This window comes from Erinaceus europaeus, chromosome 3, assembly GCF_950295315.1.
Source record: "Erinaceus europaeus chromosome 3, mEriEur2.1, whole genome shotgun sequence".
Classification (NCBI taxonomy): Eukaryota; Metazoa; Chordata; class Mammalia; order Eulipotyphla; family Erinaceidae; genus Erinaceus; species Erinaceus europaeus.
Window position 1 is genome coordinate 22,336,010 of NC_080164.1, and position 21,342 is coordinate 22,357,351.

The 21,342-nt window shown below is 43.0% G+C and overlaps 2 protein-coding genes and 1 pseudogene across 3 annotated transcripts in view; 2 read left to right on the top strand and 1 right to left on the bottom strand.

The window, feature by feature from the left end:
• Positions 1 to 1,500, top strand: part of BIRC6 (baculoviral IAP repeat containing 6) — a 190,948-nt gene extending 189,448 nt beyond the window's left edge. Inside the window, exon 74 of the mRNA XM_060186837.1 lies at positions 634 to 1,500. Within this exon, the coding sequence (XP_060042820.1) occupies positions 634 to 813 (180 nt within the window). The 3' untranslated portion in view covers positions 814 to 1,500. The remainder of the gene's footprint in view (positions 1 to 633) is intronic.
• A 7,037-nt stretch (positions 1,501 to 8,537) lies between these two features.
• Positions 8,538 to 10,931, bottom strand: LOC103116930 (cell division cycle protein 123 homolog; annotated as a pseudogene).
• Positions 10,814 to 21,342, top strand: part of TTC27 (tetratricopeptide repeat domain 27) — a 123,561-nt gene continuing 113,032 nt past the window's right edge. For both annotated transcript variants that reach the window (XM_060186843.1, XM_060186844.1), the window contains exons 1-2: positions 10,814 to 11,085; positions 15,403 to 15,580. In XM_060186843.1, coding sequence (XP_060042826.1) covers positions 10,998 to 11,085; positions 15,403 to 15,580 — 266 coding nt within the window. In that variant the 5' untranslated portion in view covers positions 10,814 to 10,997. The remainder of the gene's footprint in view (positions 11,086 to 15,402; positions 15,581 to 21,342) is intronic.

Genomic DNA, 21,342 nt, shown 5'->3' on the forward strand with positions numbered 1-21,342 from the left:
TACAGATGGGGGCTGGCAGCTTGGACCTGTGTCCTTATGCATAGCAAAGTATGTGTTCAACCAGGTGTGCCACTGCGCAGCCAGGTAACTTTATTACAAAGCACAGAATGAAGCAACAATTTGGAAATGTTTTACAAATACATCTTATATCTGATAATTAGCAGATTTAATTTATGAACATGTCCTTTCAGAAAACAATATATGCCAGAAAGGGCATACATTGCAGGAAGAGAGCAAATAGTTGCCCCGTAATTAGTGCTATTTCTGTCACAAGTGTCAGGTTCTGGCATAGGCTGTCAGCAGCAGCATTTACTTAGAGGTTAGAGACTTTTCCCCCTGTTCTGTTCACTGCCTTTCTCAGTGTTGAGTTCAGTAAGGAAGGTGCTCCCTATCTGAAGGTGCGGTGCTTTGAGTTTTTTTGTTTGTTTGTTTTTTTGTTTTTTTTTACTAGAGCACTGATCAGCTCTGGTTTATGGTGGTGTGGTGGATTGAACCTGGGATTAGAGCCTCAGGCATGAAAGTCTTTTTGCATAACCACTATGCTAACTGCCCTGTCCCTTTGAGTTTCTTTTCACACTCAGCCCCTCCATTTCATGGAGTTGTGCTAATAACATCAGTCCTTTCCCCCTGCAGCGTCACACTGCTCAGCTGAGGGAAGAACTGCTGAAGCTGCCCTGTCCTGAAGGCTTGGACCCCAGTGGTGAAGAGGTCTCGGAGACATGCAGTGGCCCGGCAGGAGCTGAGGAGATGCCCTACCCCGAGCAGGTCAAAGCCAGCAGCAGCAGAGAGCTCCCTGGTGACGTCAAATTATGAGCTGCACTGCCCTGGACTTCCCAGACAAAGAGGCTTTGAAGCACAAGCCAAATATGTCAATATTTGTATGTAAGAAACTAATTATGTAATAGGTAATGAGACTGAAACTATACTATGCCCTTCAGGAGATCCAATTTAATTCAAGGTGATCTTTTATTTCCCTGTACAAGAGTGTAAACTTTTTTGTGCTTTTATTTTTCAATTGTGAGAACCACTGATTGGTATGTTCAACAAATTTGTGTATACAAAGAAATGGATAAATCACTGATATATAAGGGAAACTACCTTAGGGAAGAATGTTTACTGAATGTTTATTTTATTTTTTTTTTTACTGTAGAGTGAGGGGTTGTTAACAAAGAATATATATTGGTCATTCTTACAACTACTATTTAAAGTCAGCAACTTTTCACTGAATTTGATAGGTTTTATGTTTGGCCATATCATATTTCATGCTCATTTGATTTCTGAAGACTTCCTACATACACGTCAATAAAAGTTAAATGGACATACTCCCCCTTTTTTGATTTACTGGTACATTTTTTTAAATGATAAATCTGCCATAAAATGCATTATAGCTGGAGACTTGCACTTGTATGGATGAATTTATTACAGTCAACGTATTTAATTTTATGCCTTCTAACTCTAAGATGCAGAAAAATAAATGAACATTATTTTATTCTATGCCAACATTTGGGCCTCTGAATGTATCTGTTATTTGATTTTAAGTATATGGAAAGGTATGGTCAACTTCTAAAGTCACTCTAGACTGAATTTTTTTTCTAAAGGGCTCCCCCGCCCCCGCCACCACCTGTCCCCCCTGACTCTGGCTTTACTACTAAAATCACATGTATGTATTAACTATTGAGGCTCTGTCGAGCAGAGAGGATGTACCTCTCTGGTGCTATTCCAGTACATTCTGTACCTGCTGTACAGGCTCATTCTCATTAAAATTCTTCCTAGAGCCAAATAAATAAAGACTTAGGTGTATTAGTATGTCTTGTTTCTAAAATAGTTTACGATGGTGTGCAGTGCTATTTCTACAAAGGAGGGAGTGGACACTTTCAAGAGCTAAACATGAGAGGAGAAAGGATATTTTCCTAATAGGGATGATCAGAAAGGAGAAAGCTCAGTGATCCATGACAGTATCTAAATCAAAGAAAGTGGTGCCCTGAAACCCTGAATCTGGAGCCAGCTCGAAGACACTGCTCTGAACAGTAGTTGCTTTCTGGAGAAGAAGGGCCCCGGGGACCAGGACACTCCTTGTGCACACGGCACAGAGCACCATCGGTGTGTATGAGGCAGGATAACAGGTCTAGTAGGTGGTGACTCCACTGAGAATCACCTCACACACTTCAGCATCACCTCACACACTTGCTGCCTATTGCCTATAAACTGTCAGAAATAAGAAGGAAAAGACAGTCATTAGTCTTCTAGGATCTTTATTTTGGCTTTTGATCTGTCAGGCTTCTGTCAAGATACATGCAGCTTAAAGTACAGTTTGCTTCCATTTATGAATTTTATTTTTAAATTCCTAAAATGATTTGGGTGGTCTACCCCCCCCCCCACACACACACACATACTCCTTGCCATTATTTCTCAGAAAGCTTTATGCAAAGAAAGTTAAAATACCAATACTAAAAATCCCTTGGGTTTTTTTTTTTTGGGGGGGGGGGGACGAAGCCCTACATAAAGTCTAAATTGAGGCGAAATTACATTAAAATATTTTCATTTGGGACACAGTGTCCCAGAAGATGTCTGATCCCTTTTTTTTTTTTGTTTTCTTTACCAGAGCACTACTCAGCTCTAGCTTATGGTGGTGCAGGGGATTGAACCTGGGACTTTGGAGCCTCAGGTATGACAGTCTGTTTGCATAACCATTATGCTATCTACCCCTGCCCTTTGGTTGCTCTCTACTAGATACAAATTCCCGTACTTGAAAGTGGCAGACATAAGATCATAATGTCAATATAATTTGCCAAGCTCTCTACTAGTGTTAACTACAGAATATATTGGGAACAAAGTGATGGGACAGTTATCACAGGCACGGTAGTGGACTCTCAGACTGCATAGTGTTGCACACAGTTGAACACAGGTATCACAGTGTGCAAGGACCCAGGTTCAAGTGCTCCCAGTCCCCACCTGCAGGGTGGAAGCTTCATGAGCAGTGAAGCCCTCCCTCTTGCTCCCTCTTTCCCTCTTAATTTCAGTCTATAAGAGAGGGAGAAAAAGAGCAAGGAAGGAAGAAAGACCAATGGGAGCAGTGGATTTGTTGCATAGGCAGCAAGTGCCAGTGACAATAAAATGAAAATAAGTCAGCCTGGCAGAAAGAAGTTATCCAAAAGACAGGCAGGTAAAAGGAAGCTCAAGTTAATGGCATCAGGGTAGCTGGCCTCACAAGATGCTGACAAGATGGGAAGGCAGGAACATTCATTTTCTGGATTACAGTGTCGCTCCTGAGAAGGCAGCTTTAACTTCCCGGAGGTGATGGAAAGCGCTCAGTATCTAGTAACCTGCTCAGACTGTGTTTGGGGAGATCATTCTGCCAGTTGCTGGACTGCAAGGTTAGAGGAGAGGTTGGGCCATTAACCAGAACAGTGAAAGGGGAGGAGAGGGAGAAACCACTGCAGAACTTGGGGAGGTAGTGTTTTTGGTATGAGAATAAGGGACCAGGGCCAGGGGTGGTAGTGCACCTCTTTGAGAGCACATGCTACAGTGCTCAAGGACCTGGGTTCAAGCCCCCAGTCCCCACATGCAGGGGGAAAGTTTTATGAGTGGTGAAACAGGACTGCATGTTTCTGTCCCTCTTTCTCCCCTCCTCAATTTCTGGCTGTCTATCCAATAAACAAGGATATATTTTTTTAATTAATACTTTTTAAAAATACTTATTTATTCCCTTTTGTTGTCCTTGTTTTTTATTGTTGTAGTTATTATTGTTGTCGTTACTGGATAGGACAGAGAGAAATGGAGAGAGGAGGGGAAGACGGGGAAAGAAAGATAGACACCAGCACACCTGATTCACCACTTGTGAAGCAACCCCTCTGCAGATAGGGAGCCGGGGGCTCCAACCAGGATCCTTACACCGGTCCTTGCACTTCACGCCATGTGTGTTTAACCCACTGCGCTACCACCCGACTCCCCAACAAGGTTAATTTAAAAATACATATATATGACCCTGCAATTCCTCTCCTGGGGATATATCCTAAGGAACCCAACACATCCATCCAAAAAGATCTGTGTACACATATGTTCTTGGCAGCACAATTTTTAATAGCCAAATCCTGGAAGCAACCCAGGTGTCCAACAACAGATGAGTGACTGAGCAAGTTGTGGTCTATATACACAATGGAATACTACTCAGCTGTAAAAAATGGTGACTTCACCGTTTTCAGCCGATCTTGGATGGTGGACCTTGAAAAAATCATGTTGAGTGAAATAAGTCAGAAACAGAAGGATGAATATGGGATGATCTCACTCTCAGGCAGAAGTTGAAAAACAAGATCAGAAGAGAAAACACAAGTAGAACCTGAAATGGAATTGGCGTACTGCACCAAAGTAAAAGACTCTGGGGTGGGTGGGTGGGTAGGGAGAATACAGGTCCATGAAGGATGATAAATGACATAGTGGGGGTTGTATTGTTAAATGAGAAACTGGGGAATGTTATGCATGTACAAATTATTGTATTTACTATTGAATGTAAAATATTAATTTCCCAATAAAGAAATAAATTAAAATATATATATATATATGGGCAGCATGTTTCCAGGCTGAGGATCCAGCATTGGAGGAGTGAGGGAAACCATGAAGGATTCGAACAAAGAGGGAGCCAAGCCCAGTGGACCTGATGGGTGGACACCACACAGCAGCACTGGCCAGAAATAAAAGCAGTCTGAAAACAGCTTCATGGGTTGGTCTATTCAATGTAACTGACCTGCTATCTTAAAAAAGTCTGAAATAAGCTGCTTAGGCACCTTACACTTACACTTGGGCATTTAGGTCATTTCTGTTTTCTAATAAAAAATAATACTGTAATGAAAATGGTCTGTTAGATTATCTGTGATAAGTCATAGGAGTGCGATTAAGTAAATGTTTTGGTAGACAATACCTTGTGTGCTCTGCAGAGAGATTATATTGGTTCACACTTGAGTTACCTGTCAATCAAGGGAGACAGGCGGGAGTGCACTTGGTAGAGTGGATTAATTGTGTAGGCACCGAAGCCAAGCAACATTTCTGGTTGCAATTTTTAAAAAATCAGTATTCTAGGGAGTCGGTGGTAGTGCAGTGGGTTAAGCACAGGTGGCGCAAAGTACAGTGACCGACCGGCATAAGAATCCCGGTTCGAGCCCCAGACTCCCCACAACTACAACAATAAAAACAAGGGCAACAATAAGGAAATGAATATTTTTTAAAAAATCAATGTTCTGCTTGCCCTCCCTGATCATTATAGTTTTTTCTTTTTCCTTCCTTCCTTCCTCCCTTCCTTCCTTCCTTCCTTCCTTCCTTCCTTTGTCCCTCCCTCCCTTTCTGCCAGGGTTTGGTTTCTGCCCAACTTACCACTCCTGGAGGAAGTTTTTCCTTTTTTTTTTTTTTTTTGGGGGGGTGTTAAGTATCATTTCACCATTCATGAAGTCTCTCCTTTGTGTGGTGCTCCCATATAGGAGACCATGTTTGTTTGTTTGTTTATTTGTTTTACTAGGCATTGCTCAGCTCTGGCTTATGGTGGTGCAGGGGAGGGGATTGAACCTGAGACTTTGGAGCGTCAGGCATGAAAGTCTCTTTGCATAACCATTATACTATCTACCCTGTGCCCAAGACCAGGTCTTCATGGTAAAGTGTGCTCTACCAGGTGACTGATCTAGTTTTTTTTGTGTTTTATTTTTTTAATTTCTTTCTTGGGGGATTGTTTTACATTTGACAATAAATACAATAGTTTGTACAAGCATAACATTTCTCAGTTTTCCACATAACTATACAAATCCCACTAGGTCCTCTATCATCCTTTACCACACACACACCCCAGAGTCTTTTACTTTGGTGCAATACACCAACTCCAATCCAGGTTCTATTTGTGTTTTCTCTTGTGATCTTGTTTTCCAACTTCTGCCTGAGAGTGAGATCATCCCATATTCATCCTTCTGTTTCTGTGATCTATGTTTTTAATTTGGAATTTTTACCAACCACCATCAATCACGGCTTCATTTACATGTCATCAACTCTGTTTATGAACCTAATTACATTGAGCTCCCCCCCACTTTTATTTACTATGTTAGGATGCTTTAATATGTTCAAACTACTTGTAGAATAGTAATTTTACCACAGTGTATATATTTTTCCCAGATGGACTTGTGATTTTTTTTTTACCTGTTAAAAAGTTCCTAAAAAAAAAAAAGAAAAAGTTTCTCATTGGGCTGGGAAGATCACATATTGGTTATGCAAAGTGACTTTCATGCCTGAGGCACTAAAAGTGTCAGATTCAATCGCCAGCACCACCATAAATGAGAGTTGAGCAATGCTCTGGTCTTTCTGTATCTCTCTTTCATGAGAGTAAATAAAATATTAAAATAAAAATAAACTAAGATATTAGAAAAAGGTTCTCATATAGAAGTTTTAAATTATGAAATCAACTATTGCTCTTCCTTTACGATTATAATCCTCTTTTTACTCTTATTTTTATTTATATATATTTTGGACAGAGACTGAAATTGAGAGGGAAGTGGCTGACAGAAGGGATGAAGGAAAGAGAGACAACTGCAGCACAGCATCACCCTCTGCAAGTGCGGACCAGGCCTTGCACCTGGGCATTATTTATTTATTTATTTTTTCCTTTTGTTGCCTGTATTTTTTATTGTTGTTGTTGATGTTGTCATTGTTGGATAGGACAGAGAGAAATGGAGGAGGGGAAGACAGAGAGGAGAGAAAGACACCTGCACACCTGCTTAACCGCCTGTGAAGCGATTCTCTTGTGTTGTATGCTTTATATTGGTTTGTTCTAGCTCTCCCCCTGCCAAGAAAATTGGTTCAGTCCTGCTAGTTTCACGGCCCGCTTGTCCCCGCCCCAAGGAACCCCAAGAGAGTTCCAGAGTTCTAGAGTTCTTGGCGCAGCTGTGGGGGAAGGAGGCAGGAGAGTTCTGTTTGGTGATTAGTATGGGTTAGTTTATGAATCGTTTTTCCTGAATAAAGAAATACAGCTTCCCGGCCCAGCTGTATGTCTCTGGTCGTCTCTGTTACCCACCAGTGAAGCTAGCACGGCCTGCAGAAGCCCCGAATTAAAACAACACCCTTGCTCCCTTGCAGGTGGGGAGCTGGGGTTCCAACTGGGATCCTTATGCCAGTCCTTGTGCTTTGCGCCAGCTGCGCTTAACACTATGGCCTGACTCCCCCTTTTTTTTTTTTACTCTCTTTAAGCATTTTCCTGTGAAAAGATCAAAAAGTTATGTGCATTTTCTAACTGAGATTGTTTCTGGTGTTAGATGTCTGGAGCAGAACTGGTCTGGGGTTCCACCCCTGCCTCCTGGAGCCCATCTTGAGTGTGTGTGTGTGTGTGTGTGTGTGTGTGTGTGTGTGTGTGTGTGTGTGTGGTGGGGGGAAGCAGGGGTCGCATACTCAAGCAAGGAGGTGCAAGGTAGCTTGAATGGAAACTTCTTTCAATTTTTCTCTTGGAAATTTGCCCAGTTTCAGGCAGATCAGTTCATCAGTGCTTCCTGGAACCTCACCACTGCAGAGTTAAGGAAAGATTGAAACAGGCTGGGGGTATGGATCGACCTGCCAGTGTCCATGCTCGTCAGAGAAGCAATTATAGAAACCAGAACTGCCACCTTCTGCACCCCAACATTGTTTTGGTCCAGAGACTGGCTCACTCAGTGAAACTCACATAGCAAGGACTCGCTCAAGGATCTGGATCTGAGCGCCAGCTCGCCACCTGTGGCGGGGATGCTTCTCAAGCAGTGAGGCAGGTCTGCTGATATCTATCTTCCTCCTTCTCAATCTCCTGCTCCTTTCTTACTTTCTCTCTGTCCTACTGAATTTAAAAACAAAAAAGAAAAAAAATTGTTGGTATGCTTCTAGTTCTGCTTCTGGGATCCCTTCTGTTACATTGCTTGATGTTGTGGTTTATTTACATGATCATTCTGTTACATTGGTTTGGTCTCACTCCCCCTGCCTCCAGGAGATTTTGGTTTAGTCCTGGCCTTTTCTTACTTCTCTCTTCTCCCCACCCCCATCCTACATACTTCCTTGGTAGCTGAGGCTGCAGCTGGAGGAGAAGGATGCAGGACAGAATGGGGTTGTGATTAGATTAGATTAGTTTTTTGAACCGTTCGCTTGTGAATAAAGAAATACTGCTTCTCTGCTCAGCCGTGTGTCCCATCTGTCTCCTGCCGCGAAGCTAGCCCAGCATACTGGCGCCCTCAACTTTGAAGACAAAAAATGCTTCCAGGAGTGGTAGATTTGTAGTGCCAGCACCAAATCCAGTGACTGGAGGGAAAAAATAAATAAATAAATAAATAAAAAGAAAGAATTATGGTCCATACTTCCAGAGAGGCAAAAAATTGGGAAGTCAACTAGAGGGCTGTAATCCCCATTCCACAAGGACCTGAAGTGTTCATCACCAGGAATCTTGTTTTTTTTGTTTTTATTTTTTATTGTTATCTTTCAAAGTAGCAAAGCCCCTCCAATTTATTTCTAAATCAATATACAGAAATATAAAAGGCTAGTGATTTCCACCTCTACCCCCTAGCCAGCCATCCCAAGTCCCCATCTGACTGGGTCAATAGGAAACTGTATACCTATGAAATTCCTCCTGAATTAGCGCTGGTTTCCTCGTTAGCTCAGTCTTGAACTCGAGCATGCTAATCAGTCATCCTCTTGCTGATTTCTCTTCAGCTTGAGGAAATCTATGAGTTTCAGGGCGTCCTCCGCCATAGAGAGGTCAATGAAGTCTTTGGGCAGGCAGTAACTAAGGTAGGGGCTGGACTGAACTGTCACCTCACTGTCGGTGCAAGGGAACGTAGGAGAATCCTGCTCCAGAGCCTCGTCTTCAGAGAAGTCACCTTTCAAGTTTCACCCAGATATCAGCTCTTCCCATGTGAACAGTAGTGAATCTGTGACTTCACCAAAGGGATGAAAATCAATGAGCCACACCTTCCCCCTACTGTCTCTCTATATGTCAAATACAAAGTCTTCATCTAAAATATTATACTGAATATGTTTCTTGAAAAAGTCTTGTATGCATCTGCAAATTTCTTCTTTCTGTTTAGAAATATGATCATAGTATTGTGAGTAGTCCCTTTGAGAAACACCAATATGCTTGTTTTCTTTGACAAAACATTGGAACTCAGCCCCAGGAATTAATTCACATCATTTCCGAAGAACAAGCTGCAGACTCATACTCCATACAAGGATCTGGGGTGTCATCAGTACAGTGAGTGAATGGCTGAGTAAAGTCCCGTGTGATGAAGTCAGAACTCTTAAACAGGAGGAAGATATCGCTGAAGGTTTTATATTTCAGAGAGCTGTTCATTGCTATCCAGTAAGCATCCCTTAGGGCACTCCAGTTAAGCTTAGGAAATACACTGCCCAGGGAATTGATGGCTTCTTGGACTTCTGTGCTATATTCGGGAAATTCTGGTGCTGTCAGTGTGGCTGTATTCTCGTCATCTGACTACTGTATTTCTTCTGCTTCATCATCACTGTCTGGCTGAGCTTGTGTCGGTGGATCTTCCCTTCCTGAAACCACCAGAGTTCCATCATCAAGTAAATAATCCTTCACATTCTGAGGAAGTGGAAGAATGACACTCTTGATAGTGAGACTGTGGAAGAGCAAATACCATGAGGAGGAGAAATCTTGTTTTTATAGCATCAATGAAAGCAAACAAGGCACTGTTTCTCTGATCTGAGGGAGAAGAAGAAAAAAGTAAAGATCCTCCAAAGTCGCAATATATGTAAAGGTGACTTAGGAAGTGAAGGCAGGGAAAAAATGGGCTAAATATCAGTCAAAAAAATATGGGCTAAATATCAGTAGATACTGATATATACATATATACAAATAGATGTAGAGTCAACTCATATCTGTGACCTTGGGAAACTACTGCAGTTTCCAATGGAGGGGATGGGGATACAGAACTCTGGTGGTAGGAACTGTATGAGATTATACCCTTTTTTTTTTTTTATTTCCTTCCCACCAGAGTCCTTTATTTGCTTGTAAGACACCAAGAGAATAGTTCTTAAAAGAGAGAAAAATATTAGTACCATTCTTTGATCCTATGGTTCTCAAGCTGGGGCTCGTGGACTGCCCTGGAAGCATCTCTAACTCCCACAAGTGTAACCCCATGCTGGTAGCAAGGGTTCAAGTGCATCTTGTGGGGAGGTCTCTGACCCCTAAAAATAGAATAAGCAGAGGTCACTTTGCAGTTGAGTCAGATAGAAAAGTCACCACCAGGGGATGCTGGGCGGTAGCACAGTGAGTTGAGCACGCATTGCTCGAAGGTCAGGGACCGGCTTAAGGATCCCGGTTCGAGCCCCCATCTTCACAGGCGGTGAAGCAGGTCTGCAGGTGTCTATCTTTCTCTCTCCCTGTCTTCCCCTCCTCTCTTGATTTCTCTCTGTCCTACCCAACAACGACGACAGCAATAACAATAATAATAATACCAACAATGATAAACAATAATGGCAACAAAAAGGAATGAATAGGCTCCTGGAGCAGTGGATTCATAGTGCAGGCACCGACTCCCAGCCAAAACACTCAAGGCAAAAAAAAAAAAAAAATTCACCGTCAGGATCTGGGTTTTCAGACGCGGTCGCTAGGCGGCGGTGCGGAGCGCTCGCACCTGCCTATTTGCTCAGCAGCTGTCCGGGTCCCCACAGAGGTGAGACTGACGTCAACCACCCAGTAAAACCACGCCCACCAAATGAAGTCCCCACTGGGCATGCTCAGAACTAGGCCCTGGGCTGGTTCCCCCCTTCCCCCGCCCCGCCCCGGCGGAAGTCAATCCCCAGAGTACACGTGACTTTCCCAAAGTGCTCCGCGCTGCTGTCATGGCGGCCCCCTAGGCGGTCTCCACACATGGGATTCTAGGGCTGTACGCGTACTCGCAGGACTGTCTCTGGAGACCTCCTTTCACCATCTTCGGCAAACAGTGTCCCGTTGACGCCCGTAGGGACCCGTGCTGGCCGCAGCTTTGCCGGGGGTGATGTGGACCCCGGAGCTGGCAGTCTTGAGGGGCTTCCCCACTGAGGCAGAGCGGCAGCAGTGGACGCAGGAGGGAGGCCCCGGCTCAGGTGAGAGGTGCACCTGCCAGGCCCCGGGTCTGAGCAGAAGGGGCGGCGCCGGTTGCTATCTCCTCGCCCGCTACCCCCACAAATTTGGCAGAAGCCTGAGAGCAGCTTTCGGAAGGGGCGTCCTTGCCCTGGTGGGCGTGGTTCTCAGGCTCCCAGGGAGGCTTTCCCCAAGCTTCTTCCCTCCCAGATTCGGAAATGTCCGTTGTTTTTAAACAATAACATCAGTCATTTAATCCTTACAGTTGATGTGTAAAGCACATACTGCTTTAGACCCCCGTTTTGCAGATGAAGGCAGTAGCGTATAGATTGATGTTAGCAAGCTCGCACAACTGGTAAGCAGAAAAATAAGCCCAAAGCTGAACCGAGGCAGCGGAAGTACAGTTCTCGGGAGCAGTGCACGCTGACTTGAGAGAGAAAGAAAGGCTGTAGGATTTAGCGTGGATACTTTAGAAAGTATATGGTTATTTCTCTGAGTGTGGGCACATACAATAGACACTTTAAATAATTTTTTTCTTTTTTTTTCCCCAGGGCCTGGCATTTTGGAAAATTTTTATGTGTGAATCCATACTTGGAACTGATTAAGAAGATTATTTTTATGAGAGAGAAACATATATATATGTATATGTATATATATATATATATATATAGAGAGAGAGAGAGAGAGAGACAGACAGACCGAGACCAGATCACAGCTCAGCTTTGGCAAACAGTGATGCTAAAGATTGAAGCTGCAGCTGGGGCTTGGTTCCTGAATGATGAATCCACAGATTCTGGCAGCCATTTCTACTTTTTTCCCTCCCTTCTTCCCCCTTTCAATTTTATTAGAACAGAGAGAAATTGAGGGAAGGAGGAGATATAGAAAGGAAGAAAGAAAAACACCTGGCGTGGGGGTAGATAGCGTAATAGTTATGCAAAGAGACTCTCATGCCTGAGGCTCTAAAGACCCAGGTTCAATCCCCAGCACCACCATAAACCAGAGTTGAACAGTGCTTTGGTAAAAAAGATAGGGAGGAAGAAGAAAGAGCCACCTGCTTCACTCTGTGAAACTTCCTTCTGGATATGGGGAGCAGAGCTTCCAACCCACGTCTATGTTTTTGCTAAAGTGTGTGGTGCACTACCGCCAGGCCACCTTGAGCTGATTTTTGTTTGAGAGTAAGACTGTAATGTGGAGAAGTGTTCAGCAGAAATAATTACAAGTGTAAAAGTGTCAGGCAGAAAAGTAATGGGATACTAAGGAGCAACAAAAACCAGTCTTTTGTAAGGGAGCTAGATTGCTAAAGATCATAAGATTCCAAGGAAACATTTCTGTTGCCAGTAGAATTTTTTCTTTTTTTTATTATTTATTTATAAAAAGGAAACACTGACAAAAATGTAGGATAAGAGGGGTACAACTCCACACAATTCCCACCACCAGAACTCTGTATCCCATCCCCTCCCCGATAGTGTTTCTATTCTTTAATTTATATATATATATATTTTAATATTTATTTTATTTATTCCCTTTTGTTGCCCTTGTTTTTTTATTGTTGTAGATATTATTGTTGTTGTCGTTGTTGGATAGGACAGAGAGAAATGGAGAGAGGGAGGGGAAGACAGAGAGGAGGAGAGAAAGATAGACACCTGTAGACCTGCTTCACCACCTGTGAAGCGACTCCCCTGCAGGTGGGGAGCCGGGGTTCGAACTGGGATCCTTGTGCTTTGCGCCACCTGCGCTTAGCCCGCTGCACTACAGCCCGACCCCCTTTTTTATATTTTTTTATTTTCCCTTTTGTTGCCCTTTTTTTTGGTAGTTATTATTGTTGTTATTGATGTTGTTGTTGGATAGGACAGAGATAAATGGAGAGAGGAGGGGAAGACAGAGATGGGGAGAGAAAGATAGACACCTGCAGACCTGCTTCACTGCCTGTGAAGTGACTCCCTTGCAGGTGGGGAGCCAGGGACTCGAACCAAGATCCTTATGCTGGTCCTTGTGCTTTGTGCCACCTATGCTTACTGCCCAACTCCCAGCTTTCCTATATTCTTTAACCCTCTGAGAGTATGGACCCAAGGTACTTGTGGGATGCAGAAGGTGGGAGGTCTGGCTTCTGTAATTGCTTCCGGGCTGAACATGGGTGTTGACAGGTTGATCCATACTCCCAGCCTGTCTCTCTCTTTCCCTAGTGGGGCAGGGCACTGAGGAAGCGGAGCTCCAGGAGAATTGGTGAGGTTGTCTGTCCAGGGAAGTCTGGTTGGCATCTTGCTAGCATCTAGAACCTGGTGGTTGAAAAGAGAGTTAACATGTAGAGCCAAACCAGTTGTTTAATCATGAACCTAAAGGCTGGAGCAGTGCAGATAAAGAGTTGGTGGGGGAGTCTCCATTCTGTAGATAGCTAGTAGACATATTTTAGTTATATTCCAAAGGGCCTGTGGCTATACTATTTTTTTCCCCCCCTGAGCCTAAAATCTGATATGCAGGTGGATCCTAGTTATTGTCTGGGGAGATGATGTCATGACTGGAAAAAGGACCAGAAAGCTGGATCTGGGAAGAGAGTAACCCTCAAATATAGGAAAGGTGTATAAATATTGACTGTAAATCCCATCGATTTGATCTGATCTGATCTGGGGCCCATATTCAGCTTAGGAGCCTATGTGACCTCTGCATCCCTGTAGATCTGAGCTCACATTCTGTGGTCATGAGTAGGAACATTCCAAGCTGCCCCAATATCGACCCATCTTCCTCAGGTGGAGCATAGAGTATGTTGTCCAGCCTCCCTTCAGAGGATGGAACATTCTCTACTTTTGTTGATCCAAGTTGAGGGCAAGATCCTATGGGGGCCCACAAAGGGGTCTGTTTTGTTGTTCCTGATAGAGATGACTGGTAACAATGGAGAGAGGGATTTATTTGAGGCTTAGGTCCATCATGTCTGTTTGGGAATCTCAGGACTCCTCGAATAGGGCCCCAGCTGATGGGGTGGTATTTAAAAAAATATTTATTTATTTCCTTTTGGTTGCTCCTTTTTTTTTTTTTTTTATTGTTGTAGTAATTGTTGTTGATGTCGTCGTTGTTGGATAGGACAGAGAGAAATGGAGAGAGGAGGGGAAGACAGAGGGGGAGAGAAAGACAGACCCCTGCAGACCTGCTTCACCGCCTGTGAAGCGACTCCCCTGCCGGTGGGGAGCCGGGGCTCGAACCGGGATCCTCACGCCAGTCCTTGTGCTTCGCTACTGCCTGACTCCCTGTTTTTTTTTTTTTTTTTTTTTACTTTTGTACATCTGAACTCTTTTTTTTAATTTTAATTTTTATTATAAAAAGGAAAAATTGACTAAACCATAGAATAAGAGGGGTACAACTCCACACAATTCCCACCACTAGATCTCCGTATCCCATCCCTTCCCCTGATAGCTTTCCTATTCTTTAACCCTCTGGGAGTATGGACCCAAGGTCACCTTGGGATGCAGAAGGTGGAAGGTCTGGCTTCTGTAATTGCTTCCCTGCTGAACATGGGCGTTGACAGGTCAATCCATACTCCCAGTCTGTCTCTCTCTTTCCCTAGTCGGGAAGGGCTCTGGGGAAGCAGAGCTCTGGGACACATTGGTGGAATTGTCTGTCGAGGAAAGTCTGGTCGGCATCATGGAACCTGGTGGTTGAAAAGAGAGTTAACATACAAAGCCAAACAAATTGTTGACCAATCACGGACCTGAAGGCTGGAATAGTGCAGATGAAGAGTTGGGGGCGTCCTCCACTTTTTTTTTTTTTTTTTTAATTGGGAAATTAATGTTTTACATTCAACAGTAAATACAATAGTTTGTACATGCATAACACTCCCCAGTTTCCCATTTAACAATACAACCCCCACTATGTCATCTATCATCCTTCATGGACCTGTATTCTCCCCACCCAGCCACCCCAGAGCCTTTTACTTTGGTGTGATGTATTTTTCTTTTTCTTTTTTTTTTTTTTTAAAGCTACAGCATCATACTGCTCAGGCAAGGGCTTGAACCTAGCACTTGTTGCTTGTAAGTCTGGTGCACTATTGCTATGCTTTTCCCCTGACCCAATAGGATTCTTTTCAATTCTCAACAAAAGGATGATAATACCTACTAATGAGTATTATTCTTGGATCTGAGTTCTTACTACACTTTGGATGCTAATTCTAGAAGGAATGTTTTATAGAATCTTGAGAGTTTAGTTGGTACTTGGTGATTGATGTAAATAGCAAGTATTTTAAGTATATGCTTTTTTTTTCCTTTTTTTTGCATACTAAAATCAGATTTACCTAAGAGTGATGCCTTTTCCAGAATTAAAAATGTTCCTTTGACTAATTTTTTATATTACAGAAAGTGTATCCTTCCTACAATTTCTACTGGACGGGAACTATGAGGCCATCTTCTTAAGTTCAGTGACTCAAAATATTTTTAATTCAGCGATGATGACTGAAGAAAAGATGGACACCTACCTAGAGAAGCAGATAATAACTTTCCTGAATTCCTCCACAGACTTTGACACAACTGAAAGGTAGAATTTTATTTAAACATTTCAAAGAGAAACTAACCATATTACACAGACTCTGAATATAATCAGAGTGTTTTGCTAGTGCATTGCTTTCAGCCTTACTCAGAGGTCAGAAAGCCTCCATTGTTTTTAAAGTTTCTTTTTTTTATTATTATTATCATTATTTATTTATTGGATAGATACAGGCAGAAATTGAGAGGAGGGGAGAGATAGAGGAGAGAGACAGATACCTGCAGCTCTGCTTCAACACTCATGAAGCTTTCCCGTCTGCAGGTGGGGACCAGGGTCTTGAACCTGGCTCTTCGCACATTGTAACATGTATGCTCCACCAGGTGGGTGTGTCACCACCCGGCCCCAGGAAGGTTTCATTCTGATTTTTTTCCTCAGCTTTGCTTTGGTGATTCCCGGGTCTTTTGTTGTTCCATATTAACCTTGATAGAATTTGTTCTAGTCCTTTAAAGAAACTCACTGAGATTGCATTGAGTTTGTATTTTGGTTTGGGTAATAGAGCCACTAAATACTAATACTAAATACTAAATACTCATGATGCAATTTTTCCAGTCCAACAGCATAGTATAGATTTCCATTTTTCTTTCTTCCATTCTTTCTTTTTTTAAAATTTTTTTATTTTTAGATTTTTTTTGTATTTATTTATTTATTCCCTTTTTGTTGCCCTTGTTGTTTTATTGTTGTAGTTATTATTGTTGTTGTCGTTGTTGGATAGGACAGAGAGAAATGGAGAGAGGAGGGGAAGACAGAGAGGAGGAGAGAAAGATAGACACCTGCAGACCTGCTTCACCGCCTGTGAAGCGACTCCCCTGCAGGTGGGGAGCCGGGGTTCGAACCGGGATCCTTATGCCGGTCCTTGTGCTTTGCGCCACCTGCGCTTAACCCGCTGTGCTACAGCCCGACTCCCTCTTCCTTTCTTTTCTCCCTTTCTTTCTTCCTTCCTTCCTTCCTTCCTTCCTTCCTTCCTTCCTTCCTTCCTTCCTTTCTTTCTTTCTTTCTTTCTTTCTTTCTTTCTTTACCAGAGCACTGCTTGTCTCTGGCTTATGGTGGTGTGGGGGATTGAATTTGGGACTTTGGAGCCTCAGGCATGAGAGTCTGTTTGCATAACCATTATGCTATCTACCCCTGCCCTCTCTTTTTTTCTTAATTTTTTTGAATTTTCTTTAATTATTGGATAGAGACAGCCAGAAATCAAGGGGGAAGGGGGAGATACAGGGAGGTAGAGAGATACCTGCAGCACTGCTTCACCACTCATAAAGCTTTCTCCCTACAGATGGGGGCCGGGGACTTGAACCTGGCTGGGTATTTGCGCATTGTGAAATATGCGCACAGCCCAGTGAACCACCCCCTGGCCCCCCCTTGTGTCTTTTATTTTTTTAATTTCTTTATTGGGGGATTAATATGTTACAGTCTACAGTAAAGTACAATGGTTTGTACATACATAACACTTCCATATAACAACACAACCCCCACCCAGGTCCTCTTTTGCCATCATGTTCCAGGACCTGAGCCCTCCCCCCCCTTTGTGTATTTATTTTATTTTATTTTATTTTTTTATTTTTTAAATTTTTTATTGGGGAATTAATGTTTTACATTCGACAGTAAATACAATAGTTTGTACTATTTTATTTTATTATTTCATAGAGACTTGTTTTTTGTTTTTTTTTTTGCCTTCAGGGTTATTGCTGGGCCTCGGTGCCTGCACTACGAATCCACTGCTCCTGGAGGCAATTTTTTTTTCCCTTTTGTTGTCTTTTTTTTATCGTTGTTGTGGTTATTATTATTGTTATTGATGTTGTTGGATAGGATAGAGAGAAATGGAGAGTAGTAGGGTAGACAGAGGGAGAGAGAAAGACAGACACCTGCAGACCTGCTTTACTGCTTGAGAAGCAACCGTCTTGCAGGTGGGGAGCCAGGGCTTGAACTGGAACTTTACTCTGGTCCTTGTGCTTCGTGCCATGTGGGCTTAACCTACTGCGCTACCAATGCGCCCCCTCCCCCCAAACAGGCTCTTTAATGGGTGCTTTTCTCAGGTGCTACTTGTGTTCTTGGTTGCACTGTCTTTGGATCGTCTGTCTAATACTGGTTCATAGGTTTGATGTGTGTGTGTGTATATATAATATATTATATATACATTATATATTATTTTAAAATATTAACATATTATAGTTCTTTATTTTGGATAGAGACAGAAATCAAGAGGGAAGGGGGACATAGAGAGGGAGAAAGGAAGAGAGACCCCTACAGGCCTGCTTCACTACTTGTGAAGCTTTTCCCCTTGCAGATGTGGACCCAGGGCTTGAACTCAGATCTTTGCACATGATACATGTTAATGTGTACACTCACTCAGTCGTGCCACCACTCAGTCCATGATATCTATCTGTGAGTGTATATCTATATATCTCTCTATATTTTTAATTATCTTCATTGGATAGAGACAGCCAGAAATCAAGTGGGAAGGGGGTGATAGGGAGGGAGAGAGAGAAGACAACTGCAGCCCTGCTTCACCATTTATGAAGCTTTCCCCCTGCAGGTGGGGCCCAGAGGCTCGAACCTGGGTCCTTGTGCACAGTAACAAGTATGCTCAACCAGGTGCACTAGCACCTGGCCTTCCACTACCCGGCCCCATATTTATTTATTTCTTCATATATTTTTTGCCTCCAGGGCTATTGTGGGGGCACAGTGCCTGCAGTACAGATCCACTGCTCCTATGGCCATTTTTTTTTTTTTACTTTTTATTGGGGGGGTTAGGACACAGAATTTGAGAGGAGGGGAAGATAGAGAGAGCGAGAGAAAGATAGACACCTGCAGACCTGCTTCACCGCCTGTGAAGCGACCCCACTCCCCCAACAGGTGGGACGTCACAGGCTCCAACCAGGATCCTTGCGCTTATTTTTTAAAATTAATTTTCTTTCTTCCTTTTTTATTATTTATTTATTTATTTATTTATGTATTTATTTATTATTGGATAGAGAAATTGAGAGGAGTGGGGGAGAGAGGGAGAGGAAGACAGAGAGACACTTGCAGTCCTACTTCACCAGTTGTGGAGCTTTCCCTCTATAGGCAGGGACCAGGGGCTTGAACTTGGGACCTTGTGCACTATTTCTTTCTTCTTTATTTAAATATCTTATTTATTTATGAGAAAGATAGGAGATAGAAAGAACCAGACATTGCTCTGGCATATGTGCTGCTGGGGATTGAACTTGGGTCCTCATGCTTAAGAGTCTGATGCTTTATCCACTGTGCCACCTCCTTGATCATGCATTTTGTACTATGTGTGCTTAGCCTGGTTTGTATCCCCTAATTCCCATTCCCCCCACCCCTCCAGTGTTACCGCTGGGGCTTGTGCAGGTCTACTGCTCCTAGTGGCCTTCCTTTATCTCTCTCTCTCTCTCTTTTTCTTTTTTTTCTTGGTCTCTATTATATGTTATAGGACAGAGAGAAATTGAGAGATGGGAGATAGAGAGGGAGAAAGACAGATAGATACCTGCAGACCTGTTTCACGGCTTGTTAAGCTCCCCCCCCCACCCTGTAGTTGGGGAGTGATGGGTTGAACCCAGGTCCTTTCACATGTTAATATGTGAGCGTAAGCAAGTGTGCCACTTTTTGCCCCTCTTGATAATTTTTTCTTTAAAAAAAAATTGGGGAGTCAGGCAGTAGGTAGCACAGTGGATTAAGTGCAGGTGGCGCAAAGCGCAAGGACTGATTGAAGGCCCTGGCTCCCCACCTGCAGCGGAGTTGCTTCACAGGCGGTGAAGCAGGTCTGCAGGTGTCTGTCTTTCTCTCCCCCTCTGTCTTCCCCATATCTCTCGATTTGTCTCTGTCCTATCCAACAACAATGACATCAATAACAACAACAATAACTACAACAATAAAACAAGTGCAACAAAAGGGAATAAATAAATAAGTAAATGAATAAGTAAATAAATAAATAAAATCGTTCTTCTGAGGAAGGGTGGAGCTGCCACACTGGACCCTCCAGAGGTTTCTGATTTACTGGAGTTGAGTTCCCATCTATTTTGTCTTAATTCAGGAGTTGACAAACTATATAACTGGTGGACCAGCATGACCAAGAATGGTGTTTACATGGTTAAAGGCTTGTGTGACCTGCAAAGCTTCAAATAAATAAAATCTTTACAGAAAAAAAGTTACATCCTCTGTCACAAGCCAAAGGATGATCTAGAAAAAAAGATTCACTTGAGATTTCTTTTTGTTGTTGTTGCCCTTGGTTTTCTTTATTTTTTATTGTTGCTGTTGTTGTTATTGATGTCATTGTTGGATAGGACAGAGAGAAATGTAGAGAGAAGGGGAAATCGAGAGGGGAGGGGAAGACAGAGGGAGAGAAAGAGAGACACCTGCAGACCTGCTTCACCGCCTGTGAAGCGACTCCCCTGCAGGTGGGGAGCCGGGGGCTCGAACCGGGATCCTTACACTGGTCCTTGTGCTTGGCGCCACCTTTGCTTAACCTGCTGTGCTACCACCCAACTCCCAAAAGATAGGAGGAGAGAAAGAACCAGCAGTCAGGATCGAACTCAGGATCTCATGCTTGAGAATCTAGTGCCTTAGCCACTGCACCAACTCCCGGACCCACGTGAGATTTCTATGGACTTTTTCCTTCCTTTCTTCTTTAACTCTGCCCTTTCTCTCTTCCTCCCTCTCTCCTTTTGTTTTTAATTTATAATTTATTTATTCTTATTTTTTACCAGAGAACTACTCAGTTCTGGCTTCTGGTGGTGTGGGGGGATTGAACCTGGGACCTTATAGCCTAAGGCATAAGAGAGTCTATTTGCATAACCATTATGCTATCTACCCCTGCCCCTCTCTCTTTTTTCTTCTTTTCTTCTCTCATCTCTGGTTTATGGTGGTATTGAGGATTGAACCTGGACCTCTGGTGCCTCAGGTATGAAAGTCTTTCTAGAACCATGATGCTGTTTCCTTAGCCCAGGGATTTTTTTTTTTTCTTTCTAGCAACTGGTAGAAGGATCAGTAGATTATTTATTTATTTATTATATTTTTTCTTTATTGGGGGATTAATGTTTTACATTCAGCAGTAAATACAATAGTTTGTACATGCATAACATTTCTCAGTTTTCCACATACAACTCCAACTAGGTTCTCTGTCAATCTTTTCCAGGACCTTTATTCCCCCCCCCATCCCAAAGTCTTTTACTCTGGTGAAATACACCAGATTGTTCTTTAGAAACAATGTGTTGTCTGTTTTCTCTTTTCTTTCTTTCTTTTTTGCCTCCAGGGTTATTTCTGGGGTTAGTGCCTGCACTAAGAATTCACTACTCCTGGAGGCCATTTTTCCCATTTTGTTGCCTTTGTTATTGCTGGATAGGACAGAAAGAAATCGAGAGAGGAAGGGAAGACAGAGTGGGAGAGAGGCAGATAGACACCTGCAGACCTGCTTCTCCTCCTCTCTTGATTTCTCTCTGTCCTACTCAACAGCAGTGACATCAGTAACAACAGTAACAATAACCAAAACAACAATAAAAAACAACAAGGACAACAAAAGGGAAAATAAATATTGTATTTATTTTTGGGAGTCGGCCGGTAGTGCAGCGGGTTAAGCACAGGTGGTGCAAAGTGTAAGGACCAGCGTGAGAATCCTGGTTCCAGCCCCCGGCTCCCCACCTGCAGGGGAGTCACTTCACAGGTGGTGAAGCAGGTCTGCAGGTGTCTTATCTTTCTCTCCCCCTCTCTGTCTTCCCCTCCTCCCTCGATTTCTCTCTGTCCTATAAAAAAAATTCAAA